This window comes from Papilio xuthus, unplaced genomic scaffold (genome assembly GCF_000836235.2).
Source record: "Papilio xuthus unplaced genomic scaffold, Pxut_1.1 DF825928.1, whole genome shotgun sequence".
In the NCBI taxonomy this organism is placed as follows: domain Eukaryota; kingdom Metazoa; phylum Arthropoda; class Insecta; order Lepidoptera; family Papilionidae; genus Papilio; species Papilio xuthus.
Genome location: NW_013532721.1, coordinates 2,174,212 through 2,191,371, shown reverse-complemented (window position 1 = coordinate 2,191,371; position 17,160 = coordinate 2,174,212). Strand labels below are relative to the sequence as shown.

General features: G+C 31.6%; 3 protein-coding genes across 12 annotated transcripts in view; 2 read left to right on the top strand and 1 right to left on the bottom strand.

Moving 5' to 3' along the window:
• Positions 1-3,472, top strand: part of heph (polypyrimidine tract-binding protein 1 heph) — a 308,076-nt gene extending 304,604 nt beyond the window's left edge. For 8 of the 10 annotated variants that reach the window (XM_013322437.1, XM_013322442.1, XM_013322440.1 and 5 more), the window contains 4 exons: positions 297-411; positions 660-761; positions 834-911; positions 1,254-1,386. In XM_013322437.1, the coding sequence (XP_013177891.1) occupies positions 297-411; positions 660-761; positions 834-911; positions 1,254-1,386 (428 nt within the window). Of the gene's footprint in view, positions 1-296; positions 412-659; positions 762-833; positions 912-1,253 lie in introns of all 10 variants that reach the window. The other 2 variants (XM_013322436.1, XM_013322445.1) reach the window with 1 other exon arrangement.
• A 4,121-nt stretch (positions 3,473-7,593) lies between these two features.
• 140up (RPII140-upstream gene protein) lies at positions 7,594-10,299 on the top strand. Its single transcript, XM_013322259.1, has 6 exons — positions 7,594-7,929; positions 8,343-8,508; positions 8,704-8,792; positions 9,017-9,150; positions 9,404-9,512; positions 10,100-10,299. Exons 1-6 carry the CDS (start codon positions 7,781-7,783, stop codon positions 10,218-10,220), a joined length of 768 nt encoding a protein of 255 aa, XP_013177713.1. The 5' UTR covers positions 7,594-7,780; the 3' UTR covers positions 10,221-10,299.
• A 3,076-nt stretch (positions 10,300-13,375) lies between these two features.
• Positions 13,376-16,805, bottom strand: twf (twinfilin actin binding protein). Its single transcript, XM_013322265.1, has 9 exons — positions 16,625-16,805; positions 16,183-16,260; positions 15,989-16,100; positions 15,620-15,782; positions 15,186-15,319; positions 14,937-15,040; positions 14,425-14,568; positions 13,801-13,919; positions 13,376-13,715 (listed from the first exon to the last, which is right to left on the bottom strand). The coding sequence occupies exons 1-9, from the start codon at positions 16,647-16,649 to the stop codon at positions 13,563-13,565; spliced, it is 1,032 nt and encodes a 343-aa protein (XP_013177719.1). The 5' UTR covers positions 16,650-16,805; the 3' UTR covers positions 13,376-13,562.
• Positions 16,806-17,160: the final 355 nt, after the last annotated feature.

The following is a 17,160-nucleotide window of genomic DNA, read 5'->3' as shown; positions in this document are numbered from 1 at the left end:
GTTTGATAAGAAAATATTTGTAAAAATAATGAGATAGATAAAGAACCATTATTTAGTCAGATACTTTAAAGTTATCATAAAAGGATGAGAAAGATATTTCGTCTTTTTATTAATAATAATTTAATATGGTTTTATCATCAATTGAAGGAAGACCATTTTGTACTAAGGCATCAAAGTTGCTCTTTAAGATCTTGCATCACAATTGGAAATACACTACGGATTTTCTGACTGTTAATTACATTGAAACTTGAATATCATGATATTGTTTATCATTGAAATGTGTTTTGAATTGACAGCGATGACGCACATGGACAAGCTGCGCGTGTTCGGTAAGGCGATGCGCGTAATGCTCAGCAAGCACCAGACGGTGCAGCTGCCCAAGGAAGGTCAGCCAGACGCCGGACTCACCAGGTACGTCAATTATATCCCAGTCAATGAAAAAAAGCTTAAATGACTACCACTACCGTAAGAGAACAGCAGGGTACGGGTACTTACGAATTATCATTTGTGTAATAGCGTGGAAAGTGATGAATCCATGATATCCAATTAACCCATCAGACGAAATATTGTTAATACTTTCTCTTCACGTCTGCGTAATTTTTGTGACACTTTTTGATGTGATTTAATTGATTTAATATTTTGCACGTGTCAATTTCCAGAGACTACTCGCAGAGCCCGCTGCATAGATTCAAGAAGCCTGGCAGCAAAAACTACCAGAACATCTACCCGCCGAGCGCCACCCTGCACCTCTCCAACATTCCGTAAGTAATCATTCACTTGGACGTGCCATTACGTGACCAGAATGGACTCATGACGTGTACTTATGTCCACAGAGCGACCGTCTCCGAGGAAGATATTAAGGAGGCGTTCACCAAGCGCGGCTTCACGATCAAAGCGTTCAAGTTCTTCCCGTAAGTATTTTATTTCAACTGACGTTGTCGGTTTATCACACTCTTTGCTGGAGCTTAGGTTATTTAAAAGATTGATGTAGTAAATGTGATATTTTAAATCATAACTCAGCGATAAGTCTCTTAATTATATTCCGTCATGAAGTTGAGGTCTATTATTTTTTTTTTTATTTTCAGTACGAATTACATTATTTGTAATAAAAAATAATTTACTAAAGTGTAAAACAATGATGGTCCGTTGTTAAACAGTATTATTTTCAAAAAAAAAAAATATGTAATTATTCGTTGAATGACCTATGTAGTGTCGTGCCAATTTGGTAATGAAGCATGTTTTGTATGTTATAGTAAGGACCGCAAGATGGCGCTGGTGCAGCTGATGTCAATTGACGACGCAGTAGCGGCGCTCATCAAGATGCACAACTACCAGCTCTCCGAGTCCAACCACCTCCGGGTCTCCTTCTCCAAATCCAGTATCTAAACTACATTTGCCGCCGACATCGGAATATCACACAATTATTTACCTCGGCCATTGTCAACGATTTATAATCTGTTAAAAATTCGATTCATATTTTATTGAGTCAATATCAGAATTTGGGCTCAAATAAAATGTTATATTTATTCTAAATCGATTGTTTCGTTTAGATCGTTGACAGCGGCCGGTGTTGCCAGTCGCGTCCCTGTATTGACAGTTGTATCGCGATTATAAAATCGATTTCCTTAGCTGTATTGATATTGAACGCGCGTCGAGTGACGCTGCGACTGTCGATTACGATATAGTACCTCTCACTCAAATCGAGAATAATGCTCGACTGAAATTTTTAAATATAATCTATATTACGCTTACTCGGAACAGTCTAGAAGTTAAGTGCTACTATTTCCTTAGTGTAAATGTACAACTTACTATAACTGTACATGTTATGTTAAGGGACATTTCACTTCACGATGCGATCCAAGGACCTGGATAGGTTTCCTTATCATGGATTGTCACTCATATGCGGAGAGGATTTCTATTTTGTGTGATATTCATATCTTATGTTGTTTCCATAATTATATCGGATGTTTCCGTTGATTTAACATTATCAGTGTCTGTCGGTGAACTTGGATTGTTTGCAATTAGATTGCGCTAGAATTATTTACATTTGGCATTACCCAGTGCTATGCAATGTGAGACATTGTCTGTTTACGGTTATCATTTCAGGCAATTGTGCCGTCTGAATATTTTAACATATTTATCACTAGTTAAAAACATATTTACTTTGTCACATATAATTTGCAGTTATCGATATAAGATTATATTTTATAAATATATTTTATGCTCTATTTTAATATGCACAATTTACTATTATTGCATTTCTATTAAATATGGTTTTGTACGCATACACATTTTTCTTTTATATAATTATAATACTGAAATGCTTTAGAAATGTGTATGTGTGTGCAATATTAGTTGTAGCAACATTTAAATAGATTATGTTAGACATAGATCATATATTATCTGTATCTCTCCCTTCCATATCTGTTACGTTTTCTATCTGTTCATTGTTCCGATAGTCTTCTCTGTTAGTTAGCGTAATCATAACTCCTACGGCTAGCGTCTAGTGAATATATCACGATATATATAAATGTTATGTTTAGTGACATAATAGTGACATGATGCATTTATTTTGATGTTAATTTTTATATTAATGGTAGCTGCAACATACTATAAATGCTCGTGCGTACATTTCACTAAGCAATTATTCATAGATAAATATTTATTTATACCCGTTAGGGAGTTCCGATTTCGTACGTGCGGTGTGGCCGAGCGCGCTATAACGTATTTTTTAGAATTATATTCTTTGTAATGTGGTGGTGTGGCCGCACCGCGATGACAGCGTCCCCGCGCCACTGCGCCCGCCGGCGGCAACGCTCAGTCAGTATTCGTTCTCTGACAGTTATTTCGTTAAGGAATCAGTATTTTAGTTTTATAGCTCTCCCTTTGCACTTTGTATATACCTAACCCTCGCTACGGCGAGTACTCATTATTCCCGGACTTTCCCTTTTCAAATGAATTGGTTTTCACACATCTTTGCCTTCTTAAATTATTTGTAAAATGCGTCTAGTCCAATGCAAAAGAGATTAAGTTTGTGAATTAAGTAGAATCGTTTATATTGTCGATGAAATATCCTTTTAAATTTCTCTCCAATAAGCTTCAAAACTTTTAATTTATTATAATAGTTTTTTCGACATAGGATGGTGCCCAGCGAAGCCTATGCTATTAACTTAGGACCAGTTTTAAGTGTTCAGTTACACGTCCAGATTATGTGATTAGGCAAAGCATGCGTGAAACAGATACCTGAATTATGACAAATTATTGAAAACGTTTCCTAAATTTTACGAAGCAACGTGCGGCTGTCAAAGTTAGTTGATACTTGGACTGCAAAGAATTACATATCTTCGATGTCACAAGCTGTAGTTATTCAAATATATAGCGGATTGTTTGTTGTTTATGTTGTTAACATTGATTCGTGTGAGGTGTGAGGGAGTCGTCTTCGTGCAACTGACATGAAGTGACAGTTCAGTGATACAGATTAAAAAGATTTGAGGACTTCTGCCAGTTAGTGACTCTTGGGCCACAACGTTACAATTGATCGATACAAAAATCGATGTCACAACTCATTTTCTCTAATAAAAATAGCAGTCGGTAAAAAATTACATATTTACACTATTATAGAATGTATCGTATACATTGCGATTTAAGATATAAAAATAGAGCTTAGTAAGACATTTAAAAGTAAAAAAAAAATAGATTGACATTAAATTGTAAGGTTTATTAGAGGAATTCGATACAAACTGTATAATTCAGTACCTACTCGTATGTATCTACGATAAGAACGTGTATGTAGTAACTCGGTTTATATAATGTTAGGTGACCAGGGTGTGGTGATATTTTGCACGTTTTTGAAAATGTTTTTCTATGGGGGTACAGTCACCTCTGTGCCTGCGTTTTGAAATGATACGGGAAGTGAAGTGCGGTCGGTGATGGTCTGTTTCTCGAGTGAGAAATTCGCATTTGTAATTTAATTATTATATTATGAAACTAAATCACAAAAAAGGAGATTACATATCGAATATCTTCAGCGTGGAACGCTACACACATCACTGCATTCTTTATTATTATATTTATTCAAATGAATTAATAAATCCATATCTTTCGGATTAAATGTATAGTTAAATTTACCTTATAAAATGCAGTGTTGATTGTAATGAGCAATGTAAAGGCATCGATATTGTCTATGATCATCTATAAACTAATTATAGATCATAGTTTGTCGATCAGGAAACGTTGTTGGCCAATTCAATATTATACATTGTTAACTAAATAAGTTAGCGGTAATTATTTAATGAAGTAAAATATTAGTTAAATAGATATTGTAATTTTATTAATAGTAATAATTACTGAAATTGAATTGTCATTGTGTCCTTTTCCGATATTATAAAGTCACAAAACTACCACTCAACTTCGAAGTTAACCCGGCACTTAATTTGGCACGCACGGAACAAGAGTAGTCTTCTGCCCGACGTGCCAACTCAAGCGTAAATACATTGCGGATCTTAAAAGCTCATTGATAATCTTCCCTTAATGTTGTGATTGTGAAATGATTTTTCATTTCAATAGAGTGAGAATCTTGACAATTATCCAATGTTTTCCGGATGAGTTGTACGGTTTTCCGGATTCCGGATTCAATAGGGAGAGTGCGTGAAATTTGTGTGTAGCGTTTTGTGGCCTAACTTTTCTCAATAACACTGGTATTGACTTATAGATAATTCTAGGGATTTATGTGTTTAGAGAAGTATTTTTAAATATTTAGGTATAATACGATAAAGTTATAAAATATAAAATTAAAATCAGTGTTTAGAATGAGATGCCAAATTAAAAGTCAATACACATTATTTTAGGTAACTTAATCGATGTAATCTTAACATTTATTGAAAAGTTGATAAAAAATGTTACAGTTAAATTATATTTGAGAGTTTTATTAAGCGCAATATATGCAATTTAATTGATCGTAAGTGAACATTGTTTTAAATTTGTTCGTTAAAGTTATACGTTGAGATTGTGCGAGGGTTTTCAGCTCCTCATATCTACCTATTGTTTTTGTTTGTCTTTGTGCATTCGTTCTTCGTGTATCCTCAAACATATCTCTCCATATCACAAACATCGTTTATTATAATTGCGCATCTTAATATATCTCCTATTGTATTAGCTGTACGATATATGTATTAGAAGCCGACATATCTGATCTAGATATTTGGCCAAGGCACATGTGTGTAATGACTATTCCATTCGAATACCCCTTTTTCTCTCTAATTTTTATTTCATTAAACTTTTTCGTATATTTAATATGTTTTAACTTAATTTACATTGTCGTCTTTATTTTCTTATTTTAGTATTAAGCCTTTTGTGTGGTTAATTTCTTTCTTATTTTAGTTTCATAATTAAACTATTTTTATCATTGATAACTTTTGTTTTTCTTTATTTTTTCCTCCTTGTCCTTCTTTGCTCCTTTAAGAGAACTGATATTATGTAATTAACTTATTATAAAATACTCAAACATCTTATTTATACAAGTGCCAGTTTTTCTCCATGTGTACATTTCTAGGTTGTCGCCTCACTCTCGGATGTCGCGTAGCAAAATGTTTGATCAGTCTACGAGGTACACTATTTGTAAATAAAGTTATAAATTTCAATGGGGATCAATATAAAGAAATGTACGGTATTACGACCGCTACTCTAGACATATTCGTACCTATTTAGATCTAAACTATCCTGACAGTAATATTTTTTATCTGTATTTAAATTTATTATGTACCTACCTATAAAATATTTGAATGCCTATAAAATTATTCACCTTCATTTCTCACCTTTATCCTAAAGCCCGCTTGGTGTTAGCGTGAATTTAGGCAAATTACAGGTTATTTAGTTGAATTGTGAATGGGGTAAGGGACTTAAAATATTGCCAATGATATGTTATAAATATTATCAAGTGGAATATATTTCGCACAGGGTATAATGTGAATAAATTTTATCGCTCACCCTGGCAACTGGCGGCCGGGGCGGTGATTTATGTCCGTGCCACGTCCCTTATTCCTGATGCGTTGAAAGAACTGAACCATTCCATTATTGAAACATTATCTTAGTCAAAGGAAAATGTATAACTGCCAATTAATAGGACTAAATCCTACAGTAGTATCATTCGCTCATCGCGATGACAGTAGATAACTATTATAAGTGCTCTCTATATTTCTAAATTAATATAATCATTACAAATATATTAAACCTATTAAAATGGCAGTTATCGTCTCGTTGAAATTATCTACCGATGTAAATATTATACACTATATAAATAATTACAAATTAAATTAATAGGATGTATTACAGATTAACATAATCATTAAATTAAGACTTAGATAAAAATATCCTATTCTGATTTCGGTAGTCGCTCTAGTGAATAATGAATACCTGCCTCCGTGTTAAGAACTTCTTAGTATTATTGTAATTGCCCACCTGTTCCTTCGTGAGTTTAGTGACGTTTTGATTCGTTTGATAAAACAAAGGTGTGCAAATTAAAGGGTTGTGTGTAAAGTTAAAATAGTCTAATAGATTTAAACAGTCGCTCTCGCAGCGGTCGCATTGTTTTATCGTTTCCGTAATGTTTGGCTCTAGAACGATGGTTTTATTTAATTATTAATAATTTAGCGTTATTGATTCATTATGCCAAAGACCAATTATTGGGACAAAATAACAGGGATCTAATTATATGTTTGTTTTCTCTAATCTAAATCAGATACTATCATAATAGCAAGCTTTAACGAGCCTTTATATATTATATTCCAAAAGAATGTATTTTGTGGATTCTTTAGTAAAACTTGATTTTTCTAACCGCTGACGGGTCCTTACTTAAGGCCGAGAAGCGCACTATCTATATTACAAGCAGTTATGTGAATTATAAATATATACACAATTTTAACATCTAAGTGACTACACTACTAAACTCTAGATTTATTCTTTGTCATTTTATAATAAAATATAGTTGAAATAATTTGTAGTTTAATTAAATCCTGCCATCCCCAAACACCTTATTTCTACTGCTTCTATCATAATAATTGGATGCTTGGCCTATGAACGTTAATACAATATAGCAAACCAATGCCAAATTTCATCATACCACTAAATACAAAAAAAAAAATAGTGGAAATGCAATTGTTACGCACTTGTCTTCAACGGTTCAACGTTTGTTTGTCTTGCCTTTTCTCGATGGTAGTAATAAAAATATAAAATCAACAATTTTACGATCTCATCTATTTAGTATATTATAGAGATGAAATATTTGATTGTTTGTTTGCATTGAATAGACCCAGAACCTACTGAATAGGTTTGAAAAATTCTTTCACTAGTAGAAGCTATCCCCTGGTGTTATATGCTACTTTTTTTAAAGATATACTACATTTTTTCCTAATTCCCCACGGATCAATTCAGAGATCAGGAGATCAGAGTAATTAAGTTCGGGATATAAAAATTATTTTATTTTTGGGAATTTGCTTAGATTTAAAATGTCGATAGATTTCTGGCTCCACGGCACCAATGTTTATGGGAATTTGAAAATATCACTTGTCAATGTAACTGTCAGTGTCAGCTGCTAATGTCACGGTGAGCCGTCAGTGCTGTCATTTTATATACTCTGGCTGTCCCTACGCCAAATGCTATATTATTGCGAATTACGTGTGGTAATTAGAATTTTGAGTTTCGTAATAGCTTGCCGCTGTTGGAAGTAAATATCTTTAATCATGAGACAACAATAACAACTTGGATTCAGCTATAATTCTACAAGATGATAAGAACAGCGATACGATTGACACCGACGTTTGCTTTTCCCTTTTTCGAAAAGCGAAACGTAAATGATTGTGATAAACTCCATACACCTGAACCGCATACCACCAAAACCGGCCTAGAAAGAGTTAAGAAAATGTTTCAAAGAGAGTAAGTAAGACTGGTAAATACCTTGTCTGTATAGTTTGATGAATTCTATATACTGTACTCTTAGCCAGCACTACCAGTTTTAAACAACACAATGTGTTAAAGCCAAGTAATAATTGCAGAAATAAGGTTCTAATATTAATTATATTTATAATAAATTGGATATATGTTAATTTGTTTGCTTTGAATAAGCTCCAAAACTATCGATCTGATATATTCTTTTTCTATTTTAGCTAAATTATTCCGCTGTTTCCGGGCATAGGTTATATTTTTTACTAGATTTTTTTTTAATTTTGCACATAAGAAGTTGCAGGTAACTGCTCGTTGATTTTATGGGAAAAACTCATGTTGAAATTTGTTGTGGTGAGGCCGTAAAGATTATAAATGTAGAAATTTTACTGATTTCACTATTACAGTGAATTTGGTGAAGTGTCAGTTGAACTTCATAATGTTGTACAAGCAACAATGTCTGGAGCATTTATTGGTGCTTGCTTCGGAGGTTTTTTGCAATCAAGGGAAGCTTATGTTAAGTTTATTGAAAGAAATCAAGCAACTGCTTTTACATCTACAATGCAAGCAAAGGTAAGAAGCAGTCAGATAGATCTGCAGTTGACAAATTCACACACACAAAATATGAGAAATTACATTATGATTTTGTGTGTATGACTTTGTTTATAACAATCAAAATGAATTAATTTTATCATAAGTAGGATGCAACAGATCTCAAGTTGTTTCAAATAATTTGACCTCACAACTAATCTATCATTTATATTCTAGAAACAATTACAAGATTATGTGACCATAGGATTTGCAAAAGGCGCAGTCCACTGGGGCTGGAGATTGGGTTTATTTACTGGATGCTTTAGGTAAGTTTGAATGTTAACTAATCTTTTCATGTTATGTTTTTTCCTTGCATTGCCTTTGTGAGTGAACTCCAAAATAAATGACATTCCAAAAAATTGCATATGATGAAACGGGAAAGTATATATCATACCATGTAAAGAAAACAGTTACATCTTATATAGAATCTCTAAAGATAACTCCTTTACATAGGTATAAAGGTTATACATATGTACTTGAATTTTTCCAGTTTATTTACCACCATGATAGCAGTGTATCGCGGAGAGTCTTCATTAATTGACTACATCATGGCAGGTGCACTTACTGGAGGAGTATATAAAGCAAACTTAGGAGTTGCTGCTACTATTGTTGGTGCTACACTTGGTATGGATTTTGATACTGTAACATGTAAATTTGGTTTAGTTTTCTATTGTAAAATGTAGTCATGCTTTTTTGACATAACTGAAGTACTCAATAGGGTAATGTTATTGATGTTTCTTGTGCCATCTGTGTCCTGAAAAATTGAACTTAATTCATATTTTTCCCCGGAGTGTCCTATGATTACAGTCGTAAAAGTTTTTTTAGTCAAATTAACGTATTAGATTATTTTAATTTGTGTCCAAAATATCTATTCCAGGTGGCGTTTTAAGTGCTTTCGGTGGGCTTCTAATTTTGAATATTCTTAAAATAACCGGAGTATCTATGGACGATTTAAGAAGAGTATTGTACAAAATCAAATTAGCAAGGTTTGTGTGTATTCTGTAATATAATTACTTAAGACATATTTGTTTATGTTACACTAGCTGTCGCCCGCGACTCCGTCCGTGTGGATATGTTAAAAACTTAATAAGAGTTGCCCACCCATCCATCCATCTAAACATTTGCATGTATAATTTAGTAAGTTAAATAAAAAGCGGGTCTTCAAGGCATAAATTCGAAAAAAAAAGTATCCTATGTCCGTCTCCTGGCTCTAAGCTACCTCCTCACCAATTTTCAGCCATATCGGTAAAGCCGTTCTTGGGTTATAAATAGTGTAACTAACACAACTTTCTTTTATATATAGATTTGCTAACATTTTCTAGTGTGTAAGACACAGATTTATGTTTGATATGTAGTAATTTAGAGCCACTTTATTTATTAGAGGATCAAGCAGCAAGTATGGCTATTTGGAAAAACCAAATAATCCAGTAAAGAAATACATGAGATTCTTTGTGCATGTTTGCAGTGTTTCTTCACAAATTTCTTATCTACGGACATTAAAAATAATTTTAAAAATGTTTTATATCTTCTCTTCAATTTTTTCTTTATTTAATCACTATCGTCTTAATTACAGAGAAGAGCAATACAACCAGGTGTTGGAGAAGTCAGCTACAGAAAAACACGACAATCTGACGAGACATCATGATAAATTGATCACTGAAAAGGGAGAGACGAAAATTGAAGAAATTTCATAATTTAGATATCTTTTCAAGGTTAAGTGCTAGAACTTAGTTTGTTACATTTTGTAAATATTGATAAATACTATTAATGTTATCGAGTCTTTATTTATTATTCCCGAGTTTACGATTCTATACGACTAACCGTGAATTTCTGAGACCTTTATCTTTGACAAAACAGCGGTAACAATGTTTTAAATAGAGATTTTAGTTTCAGAAACACACTGTTAATAAAATATTACGTCGCCCGAGTTTTACAATAATTTAAAATACAGAAATATATTAAAAGCGCTTTATTGACAATAAAATTGTTACAACACATCAGACAATACTAAAGTTACATATAAAAATAGTATCTATAAAATTTCTTGTGCACAAAATTTTGAACAAGACGCAATAAAATTGAAATAAGAATTTTAACATGCAGCCTAATTACACAATAAAGATTTTTCTAGATAATACAAACATTATTGACACAATAGGAGATAGTCTGTAATCTAATGGCAAGATACGACTGGAACATTCCATTTGCATGCCAATTTATTAACCTTGGGCTTCCCAGAGATATCTCTACAAAAGTAAAATATATTATCCCTCTCAGTTCCTTTGAACAAATTGGATAACATCGACCAACTAGATAAAAAGAGTTACATCAATAACGGGATGTTGAATGTAGATATTTTCGCTAAAAGAGTTATATCTGTGTGGGATCTTTGTATAAGGTAATTCTTTTGGCGAAAAAGTTTACAAGTGATGTAATTTTTTTTTTCTGATGGGTCGATGTTTTTCTGGTGTTTCGACAGAAAGCCACAATTAACTTGAGCAAACTAAACCCAAATATAGGAATAAAATAGTTCATGTCTATGTACTAACATACATTAAAATATTTCATTGTTTTTTTTATAGAAAAATATACAGCACAGATTACAAATTTGTTATTCAGAGCAATTGGGATGGAAAGGCTTTTTTAATATTATAGGGACACGATTTACAGATATCTCAAATTACTAAAGATACATCGATAAAAAAAAATTGGGTACGTAATTATGCACAAAATATACAATTTTGATACTGACCTTAAACATTTTTTTTTTAATTTTATGGCCTGGTAACATAGACCATTAGGTCATATCTTATTTGGAAAATGTTCGTTACTTTGGATTGACCTTAAAACAATTCAAAAAGGTTCAAAGACTATAATATTAATGGCTTATTTTTATAGATTATAAATTCAAATTTACTTGATTGTATTACAATAAAAATTAAAAAAAAAACTCTGCAGTAAATTCGGCATCCAATGAATTGCAGTTTTTATAAATTTATCTGAGTCTTATAAACACTTACAGTCAAATCTAAAAGTTATAAAATCTACAGGAAAGTAGACTAAACTATGAATTATAAATAAAAACTTATTAAAGGATATCTTTCTTTTAGTAACATAAGAGAGCAAAACGTAGATTCTACATTTTTTAACTGTCTATACAATCATTTTTAAAATCAAAAACATTTTTACATGTAAAATCATCTTTTTAATAAAACAGCAGCAATACAAATGTAAGAAGTGATTTCTAAACAAGTGATTAATTTCATTTATAATACTTTATATAGTTATTTTTTATTCTTATAGTTACTGTAACTTTTATAATTCTGTAATTTTTGGTAACCTTTGCAAAATATATTTAACAATCGCAAATTTGTGGAATACGGCAGATTGGTGACAATACAACAAATATGTTTTTAACATCCTTTTATCAACGTCATAGATAATTAAAAAAAATCATATAAAAAAAAAAAAAATTTATCTTCCTTAATTTATCTCGTGGCATTAAAAACTAAACAAGCTGTATATCAGGGAAGGCTATATCATAGAGCAGAATTCAAATTTTGAATTTTAAACTTAGTAATTAATATATTGGTTAATTTGAAATCAGAAACTACTGGAAAAACTTACATCACACACAATTTTCTCGAAAGATATACTTATAACATAATGCATTATTTACTATTATATTATGACTTTCATAATTCTACATTATATACTATTTTGAATGAATAATGACTTGACCATAATGGTAGTAAATTCATTTTATCCTGTGAAATTTAAAAATCTCGTTTAAAAATCGTAAAGCGGATTTATAAAAACTCTTTGGACACCAAGGCTAGGTGTGAAAAAGGACAAATTTGCAGTTAACAATAGTTGAAAGTGTATTAACACATGAGATGATAACTTGGGAACGCAGTAAAGTCACAACACCTCTGCAGAGCTGGGGCAACTACTAAAATTCTTAAAGAAAGAAGTGGATAATGAACAGAGGATAGAAATAACAAGGAAGACTTACATAAAACAATTAAATCTTCAAATCGAATCTCGAAGAATCTGGAAGCCTACCCAACTGTAGCTGGCAAAATCTTCGATTGAGTCGTATAAAGCACAGGTAATGAGCACTAAACAAAGTTCAAGTAAAGCTATGATTAAATGTCTCATATGCCAGAGAAAACATTCCAATTTACTTTGTGATTCTAAAAAGAAAGGAAAAAACTTCCAATTTTAATTTCGACTCGAGATGACGTGTTTCATTCAATTCTTCATTTTTAAAGAATCTGAAAATCGTACAAAATACCGAGGTAAAGCCGTTACTTTTTCCCGACATGACATTTCATTTATATTAAGGTTAAATACTGTCTTAAATTATAAAGAACAATTTCAGTCCAAATCAAATGAGATTTTTTTTTAAATTGTATTGAAACTTTCGAAACTTGAATTTAAAAATAAAACTTTCACAATGCATTTTAATTGTATAAATATTCTAAAAATAATAATCACACTATTGTGTTATAAATTGTATAAAAATCAGCGAAAATTTTATAAAACTTATAAGTAAAATTTTATCATCAATCGATTGCGTAAAATGTAAACTTTTGAAGCTAAAAATAAATCATTTTAAATTTTTTGTAAGAAAAAAAATTATAATACTAATAATATTGCAACTTGGAAGAATAATACTATTCGGATAGGGATGACCGAATATAAAAAATATTTAGTATCGATACCTTATCCATCAATGTTATCGTCACAGATTAATTACACAAAATTAAAAAAATAATAAATACTTCTTCCTACTTGATAATTTTTTGATGACATCAATTAATATTTCATTGTTTCAAAATCGATTATTATAAATCGACACAATTAAAAAGGTAAAAATATTGCACTTTCTTGAAATCTATTTTACAATTTCAATGATAGGTTCACATTGGAATATCGATAATTAAATACAACTTCGACAAAAACTGTTTTATCGATAGTTCGACCATCCCTACGTTTAGCATAAGCTCACTGTACTCTTTGCATTTCGTAAGCTATTGCGACGCCTGAGACTTGGTGATTCGTTTAGCGCCTCTGTTGGGCGGACCTTTCGGTTTAGCGAAGGCAGGTCTGTGAAGATTTCTCTTTGGATGTATTTCATCATATAAAAATTCTTCCGTCAATTCTTTGCCATCATCGATTTCCAGCTAAAAGACATGGTATATTTGCTTTGAGAATAAGCATACAAAAATGAACTTAAAATTATTTCAAGTAAAGTTCAAAAGAACTCACCCGTTTGGCAATCTCTATGCCCATTTTTTCAATTATATCCAAAAATGTTCCTATACAACTTGAATACAGCATTCTCTCCTTTATACTACAACTATATCCCGGCATAGAGTAGATGAACACTGAAATATAACAAAAATATAAATAAAACCTCACATAAAAGTTTTAAAATCTTCTAAAATACTAGCTGTCACAGTCCGAGCGGAATAAAAAAACTTAATAAGTAGACTATGTGTTCTTCGAGACTAAGTTCAACATTCGTGCCAAATTTCAGCAAGATAAGTTGAGCTGTTCCAGAGATATGTTCTAACAAACATCCATCCATTTATCTACACTTTGGCATTTATAATACTAGTAAGACTAGCAAAATATATGTCGTTATCTCCGTTTTTTTAGAGAGAATGAAAGAGACAACATGTTAGACCCTGAGTTACAATCAAATCTTTATATGTATGAAATGAGTATAGATTTAATACAAAAAAATATACAAACAAATTAAAAACCTCCTCCATTTTAAATTCGGTAAAAAATCTACACTAAACTTCCCCCCAATTACTGATTAACAACTGTGAGAGATTGACAAACATCTAGTCCAGTAAGAGTAACACAATAATAATTACAACTTACCCATGCTTTCTAAATAATCGCCTTCATGTGTGTGCTTGAATACAAAGAGATGGTACCTTGCCTGGTCATCCGGCACTTGCCGAGGCAGCTCTGATTGCTCAATTACACTTGCTTTTGCAAGGTGAATCTTTTCTTCATCTATATCTGGAAAGAAACATGTCACATTCATTATGAATAATAAGTCATTTATATGTCTGGCCAATAATAGATTTTATTTTGTGCCTTTATATTATGTACTAGAGGAATTAAAAAAATACCTAATGAATAGCCTATGTGTTCTTCCAGACTATGTTCTACCTCTGTGCCAAATTTCATCAAGATCTGTTAAATGGTTCCGGAGATACCTTCGAACATCCATCCATCCATCTCAACATTCACATTTATAATATTAGTAAATTAAGTAAGTTTTAGATTTCATGTGTCACATGAAGATTTTGTTTAAAGTAAATTGTCAATACAACATATGTTATTAATATTTTAAAAACTACAACCATATCAATAGACAATCTTACCTATTTTAAATTGTAAATAATTGTAGGAACCATGTTGGAGATCAATAATGCCTTGCTTTGCATCTTGTGTTATAGGAAATGCAACCCCACCCATTGTAGACTGCCTGTAATTTTTAATTAAAAAAAAACCTATGAAACTCATATTATGTTCTAAAACATACATTATTTTTAATCTTTAGTTTTGACATCTCTAAAATGTTCAAGAGTTATCTGTTTATTTCTATTACATTAAAATGTATTTTGCTTTACCTTGAATCAGTACCATAGTTGGGACTATGTTCATTTTGTTGAAGTTCTTTTAGTGCCTCTTCCCTGTCTGTGAGAGGGGCTGGAGCATTCACACCGCTCAGGTGTGCTTTGTAGCCCTTAAGACTGACTTCATCCTAGAAACAATAGTTTTAAACTATGAATATATTTTTTTAATGCGCAAGAGTAACAGACTTATTGGCATTCTCTTCAGCCAGTCATATTGTAAAAGAAAAAAGGAAAGAGGTCAACTAATAAACATGTTCTAAGAACATGGAAAGTGAAAGGTTTGAGATAATTTTATTAAGTATTTATAAGCAAGAAGTTATTAAAATTCTACATAGACAAAGCATACTTATTAGAATACATTGTGATACGAAAAAGGACCTTTAATTTACAAGGTATTAATTTGATTTAGCAAACAGTTTGCTGATTACCTTGCTTGTTGCATGCATTTCATCTTTTATATGAGCTGTTCCAAACTCCTGTTTGAGTGTAGCCTTGGTGGAAGCATACAACATCTTCTGCCTCACTGGAGCGCTGTCTGGTGACCAACTTAGCAGCAGCCATTCATGACCAACTGAATTTGTTGAGTCAAATCTTAAAATTAAACACATCTCTATTTTTTAATTGCTTAGGTTCTATACATAAGATTATTGAAATCTTATATTCTTCCTACCTTTTTCTTAAACTCTGTCTTAGTAGTAATAATCACGGAAATATAAAGAAAATCATTGAAAATTGTGCAAATGGCAACATACCTTTACTTACTTCTAAATATCCTAAGGCTTTAAAATATGACTGACCTGTATAAAATGTAGCAAGGGAGATCATCTACTACTAATGATGGTACATATTTATCAAAATCATGTTCCCAGGAACCTTTAACTGACTGGTATTTAGATAATATTAGCTGTTCTGTGAAAAATACAAAATAAATGTTACAATTTATAGATTATAAAAATTGGCAACACATTGCATTGGCAGTAAAATAAATTACCATTATCAATGCTGACTTTTAATAGCCGAATTTTTCCATCTCTACATTTAGTGAAGTATTTCTTCAATTCAGCATTTGCTGGAAAATTAAATTATTTATTAACACACAATTCATTCAAATATGCTTTGTATAAATAAAGAAGAAACATATGAATATTTTTTAAATATATATAAAAACGAATAAAAGTCATTAGTTAAGACCAGACTCTGAAGGGATATTTGACAAAAATGAAGGCTCATTTAATAAAGTTAGTGATATGCATTATCATTGCGACGAAAAGAATTAGCCTAATATCCAATATTTATTAAGATATGAATGTTTTAAACAGGTGTGCATAGGCCACAAACCCGTGTTCTTACAATTGTTATATCGGTTGAAGCCGTTAAATAGAGCTACAATTTCATTTAACCTGATAAACATTCAGAAAAATTTGTAGCCATACCTTGAATCCCAGTTTGATGTGACATTTTAGTTGCACCTTGAAAATATTAGAGAATGTATGAAGGTAATATTAATATTTTGGTAAAAGTATTGTGATGATTTATCCAATTCTAATTATAACGGGATATTGAAGTGGGAGTTATAATCTCGGCTCCGTCAATTCAATAACATGGCTGTGTCAAATTGATATGTCATTGTCATTTGTCAATGTCATTTATCCACAGTTGATAAACTGAATCAAGACTATAGAATTATCTCGAGTACAAAAAATAATCATAAATCTTAAGCTTAAAACTTAACATAACAAATATTCATAACATAAGTTAATTATACTCAATATCGGTACAACTCTACTGTGTGGGTTTCGACTGCAGTGTTACTTGTATTAACACATATATTGTTCTCTATACACCGACAAGGCTATTTGAACAAAAGAGAGAACCGTTGGCCGTTGGGTATAAGTCAAATTAAAATTTAATAGCTCACTAGCGATCCCCTGTCAACTCCAAAAGTATCACAAGATTCTATTTGTACTGT